This window comes from Rhinichthys klamathensis, unplaced genomic scaffold, assembly GCF_029890125.1.
Source record: "Rhinichthys klamathensis goyatoka isolate OS25496 unplaced genomic scaffold, OSU_Roscu_1.1 h1tg000254l_1, whole genome shotgun sequence".
Lineage (NCBI taxonomy): Eukaryota > Metazoa > Chordata > Actinopteri > Cypriniformes > Leuciscidae > Rhinichthys > Rhinichthys klamathensis.
In genome coordinates this window covers 541,420-556,087 of record NW_026606776.1, presented here as the reverse complement: position 1 = coordinate 556,087, position 14,668 = coordinate 541,420, and the positions used below count along the sequence as shown (strand labels likewise).

The 14,668-nt window shown below is 41.8% G+C and overlaps 1 protein-coding gene across 2 annotated transcripts in view; it reads left to right on the top strand.

The window, feature by feature from the left end:
* Positions 1–14,668, top strand: part of pld5 (phospholipase D family, member 5) — a 46,137-nt gene that overhangs the window by 25,253 nt on the left and 6,216 nt on the right. For both annotated transcript variants that reach the window (XM_056267019.1, XM_056267020.1), the window contains exons 3-6: positions 2,883–3,060; positions 3,756–3,852; positions 4,158–4,285; positions 4,416–4,613. In XM_056267019.1, coding sequence (XP_056122994.1) covers positions 2,883–3,060; positions 3,756–3,852; positions 4,158–4,285; positions 4,416–4,613 — 601 coding nt within the window. The remainder of the gene's footprint in view (positions 1–2,882; positions 3,061–3,755; positions 3,853–4,157; positions 4,286–4,415; positions 4,614–14,668) is intronic.

Genomic DNA, 14,668 nt, shown 5'->3' with positions numbered 1-14,668 from the left:
TGAACAGTCTCTCGCTGGGCAGACGGGACGTGAACAGTCTCTCGCTGGGCAGACGGGACGTGAACAGTCTCTCGCTGGGCAGACGGGACGTGAACAGTCTCTCGCTGGGCAGACGTGACGTGAACAGTCTCTGGCTGGGCAGACGTGACGTGAACAGTCTCTCGCTGGGCAGACGGGACGTGAACAGTCTCTCGCTGGGCAGACGGGGCGTGAACAGTCTCTCGCTGGGCAGACGGGGCGTGAACAGTCTCTCGCTGGGCAGACGGGGCGTGAACAGTCTCTCGCTGGGCAGACGGGACGTGAACAGTCTCTCGCTGGGCAGACGGGACGTGAACGGTCTCTCGCTGGGCAGACGGGAGGTGAAACATCTCTCTATCTCCTCCTCTATGACGACCTCCACGGGTCCCGCGGAACTTTACCAACCGGGTCCCCTTAAACAACTCCCTTCTCTCCCGCTCGGTGGCTGGGGAAGAGATGTTGCAAAACATACTGCTGGATCTAGTTGTGACGGAGTCCTTCTGTCACGACACACACACGGGAAACAGGGGTTAGATCCAATCGCAGTATTTTAATGGGGTAATCCGTACTCACAACAGTCCAGGCAAGGGTCAAAATCCATATAAGCAATCCAAAACACAAGAAACAGGCAAGAACACAGAACTCGGAAGTGGTGTAACATAATACAAGGACTCCGTAACAAACACTAAACAAGCAGGGTATATATACACAGAACAAGACAATCATGATGATGGGGAATAGGCTGAGTGCAATGATCAGTGATAAGGAACAGCTGAGTGCAATGATGAGACAAAGGATCGTGGGGAATGTAGTTCATAATGTGAATGACACCGTGAGAACGAGGACCTCTAGTGGACACCAGGAACATAACCAGACACTGTGACAGTATCATCTTCATTTGGAATAGTTTTAAACTTTACAGCTGACTTAAAAGTATAGTTCACACAAAAGTGAGAATTCGGTCATCATTTACTCATGTTATTCCAAACCCATAGAACAAAAGAAATTCTGAAAATGTTTGTTTACTTTTTAGTATTTTTTTTAAGCTTTTGTTTCAGTTTCAGTTTTATTTATTTTCAGTTAATGATTTTAGTGAAAACTTATTTGAGTTTAGTTTTGGTTACCGATAATAACCCTGCCCTCCAGTGAGCTGTTAACCATGATCAAATCATTTAAGACCATTGTGAAATGAACTGACTGCTTGAAAGAAAAGATCTGACTAAAAATAATAATTGATTAATGAATCGACAATCGCTGCTTCTCTCATGAACATCCCAAGGAGAGATAGGGCAAATTTTCACTAAAGGTCTGTTCCTCACACAGGACTTGAAATATTGTGCATTAGTTGTGAGGGCTACCCAGTAAACAATTACCGTCTTTCAACGTTGAAATATGGTTGAAAAAAAGTCGGTCCACCTTGGATTGGTTTACGACGTGATTTCAACTAAGTAGTTTCGGCTGGACTGTTTGACTACGTGTTTTCAACTGATAATCTAAGACAGGATAAGTCTGTTATATACAGTGCTATGCATACGTTTAGACACCGATGAACTGTATGCTAAAATAAAATTAATTAATTAATAAATTAAATTTGACGTCTTTTCAATTTTCATTTTCAACCTTCAGTGGACCATAATAAGACGTTGATTTACGATAGATTTACGTCTATTCAACGTCTAATAGATGACTTTTTGCTAGCTGGGTAGCTTTATTTAGCTTTTTATGGAATTTTTTTCATTCATTTTCGATAATGAAGAGTTGCCAAAATGTAACTTTAGTGTTCCATGTTAATTCGAATGGGTTTAGAACTGCTAAATGAATAATTGGAATGCAATGTAAATTAGTAAATCATTATCATTTTTCATTCCTTTAAGACTTAATTGCTTGCCCAACAGTTTTCTTTTTTAGAAATAATGTGCAACACCATAAGATCAGACATATGCATTAATGCATTAAGAAAGTAAATAGGATCATTTTCGATTTCAAGTTGCATCAATATGTTGTGCAGGGCTTGACATTAACACGCGCCAACCTGCCAAATGCAGGTGTATTTCAGCAGTGGTGTGGAACACAGTCACTCCTAGCCACTTTGGCTTTGAATTTTATATAAAATATAGGCCTATAGGCCTATATTTTTCAATTGTAGTCTTTTAAAAAGGCATCTGAAATAATAAACTATAGTGCAATGTAGTGGTCAAAAATTGGTTTTTCGATACATATCAATACTGAAATATCTGAAACGTTTTCAATACTAATTTCCCACAGAATAGATACACTGATACCAGCTGCGCTTTCTCGCTCTCTCATCTCTCTGACAGCGAGTTGACACACAAACCGCTTCGCCTCACTCCGGATGAATATGGTTGGTTTTACAGGGTTTGAATTTCGGCGTGAGATTGCACATATTGCGCATAGTTTTACTCATTCCCGCTGATTTTGGGCTCACACCCAAAGTGCACTCACATAAAGCCGCCTCTCAGTACTAAATTGAGGTTTTTTTTCACAGTCAAATACACACAAAAAAATGTCACAATTCCAGTCTTGGCAAGCATTCGTGTAAACACAATCAGTTATGTTTTAATTAAACGTAAAGAGTTGAGAAAGAAAATGCATGTGTGACATGGTAATGGATCCGTGCGTCAGGTGTTAAAGTGACAGCAGCCTAATATACCTGCTACCAAATTATGAGATGATATTAAAAAGTTTTTCCCCATCTAGGTCAAAATCGTGGCTATTGAAAATGCTGAGGCTTGTAACTTTGGAAAACCACAAACCAAAAAAGTTAATGTCAAGCCCTGATTTTGTGCATAAAACCATGGAACATATGCAGCAAACTAACATCTCTGACATCAATGTGCTTTTAGCATTGTCCTTGTGGAGAACATCCCAGGGGAGCTGTCATTCAATAGTTCAAACCATGTTTCTCTCACTGTGGGTCTCAACCATCTTTTGGACCAAGCAAAATTGTCAATTGAGATAGTGTCCCCATACTGGGATCTGACCTCCATCGATCAGGAGTCACGGCATTATTCTGCGTATCAGGTTAGTTAGCCTGCATTTACCCTATTAGAGTTGATGGGAAAATATGCATATAAACACTCGAAGTGATTCTTTTTTTTTTAATTGATATGCTGCATTGTAGTAGAATCATAATTTTTCATAAGCTGTATGTCCAAAATATGTGATTTGGTGGTTTACCTTTATAAATAGGTATGGACTGATATTAAAATTCTGATCCTTTTGTTTATATTTATTTTTTATAATTAAGCAATTAAAACTGAAATCAATGATTTTGAATGATACTGTACAGATGATATTTATGTTGGGATTTTGCTAAGGATTTACTTTGACAATGTTATGAAGTTATTAGTGGTTTTAAAGACTTTCAAGTCCACATTTATGGAGTCATGGATGGGAGGAAAAAATATTTCAAAGCTTTTGCGTCGTTTATCAGGGAAGTGCAATCATTTTGCAAGAGAATGCAAAGTTTCTCAGGGGAACGAAATAGTTTTGTGAGAGAATGCAATAGCATTTAAATATATTTTTTCCTGCCATCTCATATGCACAAAATATCAGAATTTAAAAAAATAAAAATAAAAATAATATTGGCCAATAACCAATGTACGGATATATTGTGCATATACTTCATGATCATACCAAAAAATTCTACATCTAAAAAGTCATTGGCATATATTTCATATGGGACTAATATTCTAAAATCTTTTCCTATATTCTAGGGTCAGTATTTGTTTCAGAGATTATTAAGCCTGAAGTCTCGAGGTGTCAAATTAAAGATTGTCAGAGACCAGCCCGATTCCATCTGTAATGACCGCTGTAAGTGAATTCAAATCTCTTATGTTTAGTGATGCATTGATTTCTGTCTGCCCAAGTGCTGAATAAAGTACTAAAGCAGTTCTCTCGGGGCAAACGCTGTAAGATCACACACACAGGCATCCATCTGTCATAACCTGGCATAACTCCTTGGGCTTTTCTCAGCACCAGTCCCCCAAGGCTACGCACAAGGTCAAAATATCACAAATGTGCAATATTGTTTCTGCCAGAGTTGAAAGACAGACAGATAGATCTCTCGTCAAGGTTGAGCGCTTAACTGTTCCCACATGGCTGTCTGTCTCTCCCAGATGCAGAAGAGCGCTACGTCAACATGACGGCCCTCACCAGAGGTAGACTGCTTTCCTCCTTTTGGGTAGTGGACAGGAAGCACATTTACATTGGCAGTGCTGGCATGAACTGGAAGGCACTGTCCAAGGTAAAGTATTTCAATTTACTGTGGCCTCGAAAAGTATTTAGTTTGAAGAAACAGCACAAGCACACTTTTCAAGTATTTCACATTTCATAACGAGATTTTGTGATTATTGTCCTTGTTTTGTTTGTTTCAGCTGAAGGAGCTGGGGGTGATCGTGTATGACTGTAGTTGTCTGGCTCTGGACCTGCACAGGATCTTTTCTTTCTACTGGCAGCTTCATTACAGAGACTACATCCCTTCAATCTGGTCCAAGAGAGTCACGGCCGTGTTCAGCAGAGACAAGCCCCTCCAGCTCAGACTCAACAATACAGACGCTTCTGCCTATGTGTCGGTGAGATCAATAAATATCTCTCTTCTTTGTCTGACTCTGGTGATCTGCCAGTGTACATCTATTTTTAAAGTACAAACGGAAGAAGGAGATGGTTGCCACACATTTTACTCTCTTATCTTCAGTATCCTGAAACTCATTTCTGTCTTGACTACTCTCGGAGTGTTTGGCATGGTAATGGATATGACAATGTTGATATGGTTGGTCTTGGTGGAAAAGATCTGCTAGACTGCTGTGTAATGGTTTGGGTGTGTGTTCCTTTAAGACCCGTGTTTGGGGTTTCCCCCGGAGCCCTGCATCCAGGCAGAGTTGGACAGAGACTGATATATGCCGTGCCATTTTGTATTCATTTTCCCCTCTATATTAAATATATTCTGTGTTTAGTGCATCCTTACAACACACAGGAGGTTATTACTGCTGCAGAGCAAGTACTGGACTTGCCACAGCCAATACATACACGACACGCTGCTGTGAGCAAGTAAGACATGCTGCTGTACAATATAGCGTACATGAATTACCTGGAGCAGATCTATACAGGTGGAGCTGGGGAAGGTGGAGGGTTTCTGAAAGCACACTGCATTGCTTAGGCAAATGCTGACCAAGTATTTAAAGGTTGAGCAGCGAGCTCATTGGCTACTGATACAGCAGGAACCAATCAGCTGTGCCCTACAGAGGACGATGTGATTGCAAGCAGATTGAGTAAGGACCTATTAGCCTGTGCCATTAGGAGTTTCATGACAAAACAAATAGATTTATTTTTGATGACTATACAGCAAATCTTATATGTTGAAGAGATTTATATTTCCAATATAATATTTATGTTTCAAATATATGCTGTTCTTTTGAACTTTCTACAAGTCATCAAAGAATCCTGAAAAAATAAGTTTCATGATTTCCACAGAAATATTAAGCAACACAGCTGATTTTGACAATGATTATAATAAGAAATGTTTCTTGCAAATCAGCATATTAGAATGATTTCTGAAGGATCAGGCTGTAAAAATCCAGCTTTACAATCACAGAAATAAATTGCACCTTAAAATGCATTAAATAATAACACAGTTCATTTAAATTATAATAATATTTCACAAAATTTCTGTTTTTATTCTATTTTGATCAAATAAATGCATTTGATTAAATAATGACAAAAGAGACTTCAAAAACATTTAAAAAATCTCACCGACCCCAAACATTTGAACCATATATATATATATATATATATATATATGTGTGTGTGTGTGTGTGTGTGTACCTACTTAACCATATTTTGGGGGAAAACTTGTAAGTTAGCTAAACCTGAATCCCAAAACCTCCTTTTGGAAAAAAATAAGGTAAATTCAGATTTTTAAAAAAAAAAATTGATTTATGATTTATGAAGACACAAATGAGTATAATGACATTATAACATAATAATGTTATTACAACGTAAACATGGTTCACTTCCTGTGTCCTTGTAAACGAAATGGCTTAAATTTTTGTGGGGCCCACTAGAATTACTACATCAAGCAGCACCCAGATTGATTTAGCATATACTAAACTGTGTTTTTTTAAATACAAAAAAATGTCAAAAGTTTTCTGTGATGGGTAGGTTTAGGGTTAGTCAAGGGGATAGATTAGAATACACAGTTTGTACAATATAAAACCGTACTCTGTTACTAACGTAACCTCGGTTCTCTCTAGAGAGGGAAGGAGTACTGCGTAATAGCTTACGCTATGGGGAAAACCTCTTTTCCACGAGATATTGAAGCCAAAAATTATCCTTAATTTTTTATTAATGTAAAATGCTTTGCAGCAGCAAGCAAACATAGGCGAGACAGCTCGCGCGCCTATTGGCTGCTCTTGCGGCAAATGCAGCAGCCTATCGAGAGAGACTCTGCGTGACGTAATGACCAATGGGGGCAATTCGCGCCCATATCGTCATGTCCCGCCAGAAAGGGCATGGTCTCGCCCTATAAATAAGCTCGGTAGGCTGGTACAAGCTGGTTTTCATCGCCGAAGCGAACCAGAGCGTATTCCAAGCACGGCAAGATACGCAGTACTCGTTCCCTCTCTAGAGAGAACCGAGGTTACGTTAGTAACCGAGTACGTTCTCTTACGAGAGTATCTTTTGTACTGCGTAATAGCTTACGCTATGGGGAACACAATGCAGCACGCCGTGCGTACAGGGATCCAACACCAAAGTCCCAGGGGTCGAAACCCAGGGGCTCATATAGTGCATAATCACCATAAACTCACATAGAGTGGAGGAAGAGAGGCAGGAAGCATCATTCCTTATAAAATAGCACCCAGAGGGGCTAATCATATGACAATAAACGCGCAGCCAGGGTGAAAGCTTTCAACCTGATCTGGGTAGCCATACGTGTGTCACACTCGTGGGGCTGCAGTAAACTCAGTGTCTGGGCCGCACAGCGGGGCAGATAGCACTGAATTCTAGACCGCCAAAAGCTTAGCTTGTAAGGCGGGTACCTCCAGGTTATAGTATTTTATAAATGTAGACGGCGAGGCCCAGCCCGCGGCCGTACAGATATCTTGCAGGGTAACCCCGCTAGACCATGCCCACGAAGAGGCCACGCCTCTCGTGGAGTGCGCTCTGACACCCAAGGGGCACTGCAGGCCCTTTGCAGTGTAAGCGAGCGTAATGGCATCCACTATCCATCTGGATAGGCTCTGCTTTGAGGCGGCAAGTCCCTTGGAAGGTCCACCAAACAAAACGAAAAGCTGCTCACTCTGTCTGAAAACAGACGAGCGCGACACATAAGCTCTTAATGCCCTGACAGGGCAAAGGAGACTCGCGTCTTTCTCCCCATTAAGAACCGGAAGGGCAGACAGGGAAATTACCTGGGCCCTAAACGGTGTATTGAGGGATTTCGGCACGTACCCGTGCTTAGGTTTGAGAATGACTTTCGAGTCATTAGGCCCAAACTCCATACATGACGCGCTTACTGAAAGCACCTGCAAGTCCCCTATGCGCTTCACTGAAGCGAGAGCCGTGAGAAACACTGTTTTGAAAGACAGATGTTTCATGTCCGACAGCTGGATTGGCTCGAACGGTGCGCCTCTCATGGCCTCCAGGACCGTGGAAAGGTCCCACGTCGGGACTGAAGGGGGCCTGGAAGGGTTTAGCCTCCGAGCTCCCCTAAGGAAACGCACGACTAAGTCGTTCTTCCCCAGTGACTGGCCAGACACCGGTTTTGCAAACGACGCTATGGCCGCCACGTATACTTTGAGCGTGGATGGGGTCCTGCCCTTATCCAGTAGCTCTTGAAGGAAGGAAAGCACTTCCGAAACCCCACAGTCCACAGGTGAAAAGCTCTGGGCTTGACACCACGCAGAGAACACAGACCATTTCGAGGAGTAGAGCCACCTGGTAGATGGAGCTCTAGCCTGTGCGATCGTGTTTAACACTCCCTCTGGGAGGCCATGCGTGCAGGGACCACAGCTCCGGGCGAGGATGCCAAATCGAGCCCTCCGCCTGAGAGAGGAGGTCTCTCCTCAATGGTAAAGGCCATGGGGCAGTGCTGGTCAGCTGCATCAGGGCAGGGAACCACGTCTGGTTTGTCCAGAGCGGTGCCACGAGCAGCACTGGGCATCCGTTTTCCCTGATTCGTTCCAACACTTGAGGTAGGAGCGAGACGGGAGGAAAAGCATACAGGGGACAACGGGGCCAAACATGAGCCAGCAGCATGAGCCTTGCTTTTCGAGAAAAACTTCGGGCAATGAGCGTTTTCGTGGGACGCGAATAGGTCCACTTGTGCTCTGCCGAACGTTCTCCACAGCAGCTGGACCGTTTGCGGGTGGAGCGACCATTCCCCTGCTGGGACATTGTCTCTGGACAGTCTGTCTGGTCCCACATTCAGGTGACCAGGCACGTGCGCTGCTCTTAGTGAGAGCAGGTTGTGCTGTGCCCAGACCAGGAGGCGTTCCGTCAGCCTGTGAAGGTTTCGTGACCTGACGCCGCCCTGGCGATTTATGTATGCCACCACCGACATGTTGTCCGACCGGACCAAGACGTGGTGGCCTGTTACCTGGGGACAAAAACGCCGCAGCGCTTTGTCGACTGCTATCATCTCCAAGCAGTTTATGTGAAGGAGCTTTTCCCGTTCTGACCACAGGCCAGCTAGCGGTCTGCCCTCGAGCAGCGCTCCCCACCCCGAGGTGGAGGCATCCGTAGACACCACCTTCACACTCGAAGCGGTCCCCAGACTCACACCTGACTGATACCAGTCGGTTACTTTCCAAGGTTCCAGAGCTGAAACGCACTGTAGGTCGACCCTGAGGCGAAACAGACCCGCTGTCCATGCCCTGGGTGGAACCCGCGCTTTCAGCCACATCTGCAGTGGGCGCATGCGAAGCAAGCCCAGCTGGAGTACAGAGGCTGCTGAGGCCATTAGACCCAGCATTTTCTGAAACCTTTTGAGCGAAACTATCGAGCCGTGGCGGAAGGATTTCGCGACGTGCTGAATATTTAGTCTGCGCTCCGGTGACAGGCATGCCGTCACGTTCAAACTCTCAATCACTCGAGAATAGTTTGGGACCCTAAGGCAAAACCCAAAGGTCTGCTGGGTGGGCATTTAAATATAAGAAGCATCATGTCAAAAACAGAACAAGTTAATCACCTGTTACTTAAATCAAATCTGGATTATCTCGGTCTATCTGAGACCTGGCTCTATAATAATGCCCCCTCTGCAGCACTTAATATCCCTGGCTATAATATGTTCAGGAGAGACAGAGAAGGAGCAAAGGGTGGCGGTGTCATGATATACATAAAAAACAATATTCAGTGTCAGGAAATTCAATGGCTGAATGATCATGAACTGGAATGCTTGGGCTTAAACATCATACTATCACCACAAATGTCTTTTACAATCATTGTGGTATATCGCCCCCCCTCTTCAGATGTCACTTTTTATGAAAAATTTGAAAAATTACTGAAGGAATCTAATTTAAACAAAGAGACCATTATTTTTGGGGATATCAACGTAAACTGGGAGGACAAATCATATAGAAAAAAGCTAAAAAAAAATAACTGACAAATTTGATCTAGTCCAAATGATCAAAGGGCCCACTAGAATTACTACATCAAGCAGCACCCAGATTGATTTAGCATTTACCAACCGACCTGAGAGAATATTTAAATCATACAATATGTTAGCTGGTCTTTCTGATCACAATTTGATCCTTGTGGCCAGGAAGCTCTCAAAAAAGAGATTTGATTATTCGGTCAGAGAGCGTGAGTTTGTTGGAATCCCAAAAAATCACCAGGAAGGATTTAATAGTGCTGTCCAGCAGATTGATTGGGATCAAATATTGTCGGGAGCAAATTGTGAAATGGATTGTGAATCTTTTGTAGCGACAATTGAGAGAACAATTGAAGATTTTAGCTGTAAAGTTAAACACAAACACAATAAAACATGCTTCCCTGGATGAACTCTGACATTTTCAAACTAATGAAAGAGAGGGATCTTGCGTTAAAATACGCAATTAAAACTAAGTCAGCTAGTGCTAAAAATCTGTTTACAACATTGAGGAATAAAACTGTTAAAGCTATACGCAAGGCCAAAGCAGATTTTTTTCTTGCTAATAATAGAAAATGCAAAAGGGGATTCTAAAACAATTTGGAACCAACTGAAAAAACTTGTAGGACAGGACCCAAAAAGGAAACAATTTTTAGAAATAACGATAAATGGACAAATTACAAATAACATAAACGAAGTTGCAGATCCCTTCAATAATTTTTTTAGTGAATCTGTATCCACTATTGCCCAAAGCTTCCCATCTAACAATCTAAATATTTGTCCGATAAATAAGTCAGAGCCAATTTTCAACATTGGGACAGTCACAGAATCTGAAGTCTTACAGACAATAAGAACACTAAAAACTTCCAGAACTAGAGACATATTTGGCATAGATATGTGTATGCTAAAAGATCTCAGTTCCACATTATTAACACCAGTAACCAAAATTGTCAATCTCTCCATTATTGAGGCAGTATTTCCAAATGTGTGGAAGTCAGCTGCTGTTGTTCCAATTTTCAAAAATGGAGATCCATTGTCAGTGGGCAATTATAGACCAATTAGTATCACACCTACAGTGTCAAAAGTCGCTGAGAAACTAATTTCCCAACAAATAATAACACATTTGAATACCACTACATTTTCCCTTCATTCAATGCAATTTGGTTTCAGAACTAAACATTCTATGGAAACTGCTAATTGTTTTTTCATAGAAAATATCAAACAATTACTGGATAAAGGTGGCGTGGTTGGAGCTGTTTTTCTCGATCTAAAAAAAGCCTTTGACACTGTAAACCATAAAATATTATTAACCAAACTAAGCAAATTTAATTTTTGCTCGGATGCAATAAAATGGATAGAATCATATCTATCGAATCGCTCACAGTCAGTCAGGATCAGTGATTACCACTCACTGCCCCTCGTCATGTCCACAGGGGTACCTCAAGGTTCTATTTTGGGGCCTCTGTTATTTTCACTCTATATAAACGACCTCCCTTCAGTTTGTCCTGACGTCTATATTCAGATGTACGCAGATGATAGTTATTCATTTCCATGGTAAAAACACAAAACAAGTTGCTGAAAAACTTACACAGTCTATGGCCCATCTCTCTGAATGGCTAAAGCAATCCTGCTTAAAACTTAATGTAAACAAAACAGTCTCAATGTACTTCTCTAAATCAAACATTGCAAATAATCTGGCAGATATTTATGTGACAGGGGAAAAAATTAAAGTTGTGTCAGAATTCAAATACCTAGGCATTTTACAGTTTTTCTCAATTGCTAAAACACTAAAACCCATTGGCTGAACAAAGTTCTCAGTTGCCTGAACTCATTTAGCTAATTGTGCAGTCTGTTGTCAATACCTTAAACTATTTCACATGGCAAAACACAATTTGCAGATCTTACTTAGACTTTTCAGCAAAACGCTAAACACATTCTCATTCTCAAAACATATTCTGCACTGTAATGCACACGTCATCCATACTGGTAAACACAAGTGGCAATGATCAACTACAAATAGAGAACAAATGTCATTGATTGAACACAACCACTCAAAATTGATTTAACCTGTTTCAAATGATGCCCAAAGACAAGAAGAAGCACACTGATCACGTTTACTCCTTTGATTTTTGTCCCTTTTAGTATTGTATACTGTAGTACAGTGCATTGTAGGCTGTATACTGTACAATGAACACATTATATGGTCCCGAACATCGTTACTGTAACAGTACCATTTGTTACAGTACTGAATGCTCAATATAGTATTTTACTGGTTGCACTTGCAGGTTCATATCAACAAAGAACAAGAATTACAGTATCAAACAATAGAACTGACAAAGGAGAAGTTTGTGAGATGCAGGGCACTGTACTGTAAAAATAGGGGTACAAGGAGGAGGAAGAACAAATAAAATTGCAAAGAGCAAAGCAGAGTAGTAATTTCTGATCAATTTTGCGCTACTATGATGTTTTCATTCATCAAAAGACAATGACGGACAAATATGAAATTTGTTTTAAGATTAAAAATGTACTTCTCCCTGAAATTTTGATGGTACAGTAATGTGTCACGGGTAAGTCTACAAACAGAATAGCCGTCCGTAGATATCTTTCGAGAACTGTATGTTTTGAACAATGTGTTTTCTATTTTTTGGTGTATTGTTTACTGACTGCTTGATAGTGTATATCATTTTGATCACTTTGTCTATGATTTGAGAGCAGTGTTTGATTTTGAACACAAGTAAAACTGTTTTGAGGCGAAAGTTTCATTTTGCAAGAAGAGTCAGAGGTTTTGTAAATAGTGCTTGAAGATGAGGTTTTGTGTTTAATGTTTTCAGAAAAAGGAGCAAGGATTCAGAAATTGTGTTTTAGCAATTGAGAAAAACTGTAATAGACTCTAAATTAACTTTTAAATCTCAGATAAAAAAGGTATGCAATCGAGTCAAATTTAATATTGCAAATTTCCAGTTCATAAGATCACACTTGTCACTTCAGGCAGCTAAAATGTTCATGTACAGTATGGTTCTGTCTCACATTACTTACTGTCTTACAACCTGGTCACAGGCAAATAAAACAACACTAAAATCTTTAGAGTCACTTTACAAACAGACAATTAAAATTCTGGATAAAAAACCATCAAGCTATCACCATTGTGCCATTTTACAGAAGCATAAGCTTTTAGGTTGGGAAAATGTCATCAAGTTTTCAAATCTTTGTTTGTTATATAAAATCATCCATGGTCATTCATCTCCTCCACTTAGTCAGTTTGTAAACATTAGGAACACCACACAGAGAGTAACACGAGGGTCGGCCCGAGGAGACTGTGTTGTTCCTCTGCGGAGAAGTGCATTTAGTCAAAGTACCTTTTCCGTCACAGCAGCACAGGAGTGGAACTCTGTCCCTCAGAACATCAGAGAACTCACCACATACACTCTGTTTAAAATACATCTAAAAAACTGGTTCATAACACATCATATATGTCAGCATTAATAAGAATAGGTATCTTCCCTCATCCCAACTGTGCTGCCACTCGTGTCTATGCTGTGTCAATGTGTAGTATAATTTTTATAAATTAGTATCAATGTTAACAATGTCTATTATAGCAAACGTGTACACTGTATTTATCATATCTGTTTTACTGCTTTTTATATTTGTATTGGTCATTGTAATCTTTTATTGTTGTTTTATTGCTTTTCTTTTTAGGTAGACAATTTAAGATCTGTCCAGGGACAACAGATGAAAAATAGCCTTTTGGCTAATTCTGGTGCATTTACAGCAATGTCAATTAATGTACACTGTCCCTGTCAAATAAATAAAAATAAAAAAAATAGAAAAAATGGATAGCGAGTCTAACACTGTTCCCAGAAAGGAAATTTTCTGACTGGGAGACAGTGAGCTTTTCGCCCAATTGACTGTGAGGCCCAGCTCCTCGAGGTGCTCGAGTAATGCGGCCCTGTGTTCTATGAGCTCCGATCGTGATCGAGCTAGAATCAGCCAATCCTCCAAGTTGTTCAGGACTCGCATGCCCTGGAGTCTCAGGGGTGCGAGCGCCGCGTCCATGCACTTCGTGAATGTACGAGGTGCTAGAGACAGGCCGAACGGCAGGACTGTGTATTGATATGCCTGGCCCTCGAAGGCGAATCTCAAGAATGGCCTGTGATGGGACGCTATTTGTATTTGGAAATAGGCGTCTTTCAGATCTATTGACATAAACCAGTCCCCGTGGCGCACTTGCGCGAGGATTTTCTTGGTCGTAAGCATTCTGAACTGGCGCTTCACAAGCGCTCTGTTCAGCTGTCGCAGATCTAAAATGGGTCTGAGACCCCCATCTTTTTTTCAGTACCAGAAAATATCTGCTGTATAGGCCCCCTTCGCTCTGAGCCTGAGATAAAGGTTCTATAGCCCCTTTGCTCAGTAGTTTCGCTATCTCGGCACGAAGCAGATGAGACACTTCGTTTTTCACCGTAGTTTCGACACGCGCCGTATTGTATAACGGCGAGGGCGTCGAGCGAATTGTAGCGAATAGCCTCTCTTTTTATAGTGTTCAGCACCCATTCTGATACCCCAGGAAGCTTTGACCACGCATCGGCGTGAATAGCTAGAGGCAGAATGAAATCTGGGCTCTGGCCGCGGCAAAACGGCAGCTCGGAAGCCCTGGTATACTGGGAACACAACACCGTGTTTACAGCGTTTGAGGCGGGGGGCGCGCTGATCACAGCGGGCAGCCCGGCCGCGCTCAGCTTCTCTATGGCAGATTGTGCAGAGAAAGTGAGCGGGGCAGATCCCGTAGGATTCGGTGTGTTTGTGAGAGAATGTGGGCGCGGGACTGCGGGCACATTTGCTACACTGAAAACACTGTCGGTTAGAGCCGACTGAATGTGTGTTGGTTTCGTTTTTACAGAAACCAAGGGACACGAAGCGTGCAGTGTAAGCGGGCATTGTGATATGGGCGCGTTCACTACATTGCCTGCACAAACGACCTGAGTCGATTTTATTTGTGCTAGCCCTGCACCGTGGCGGGCTGTGTCTGGGTGTGGGAATGGGCACTGG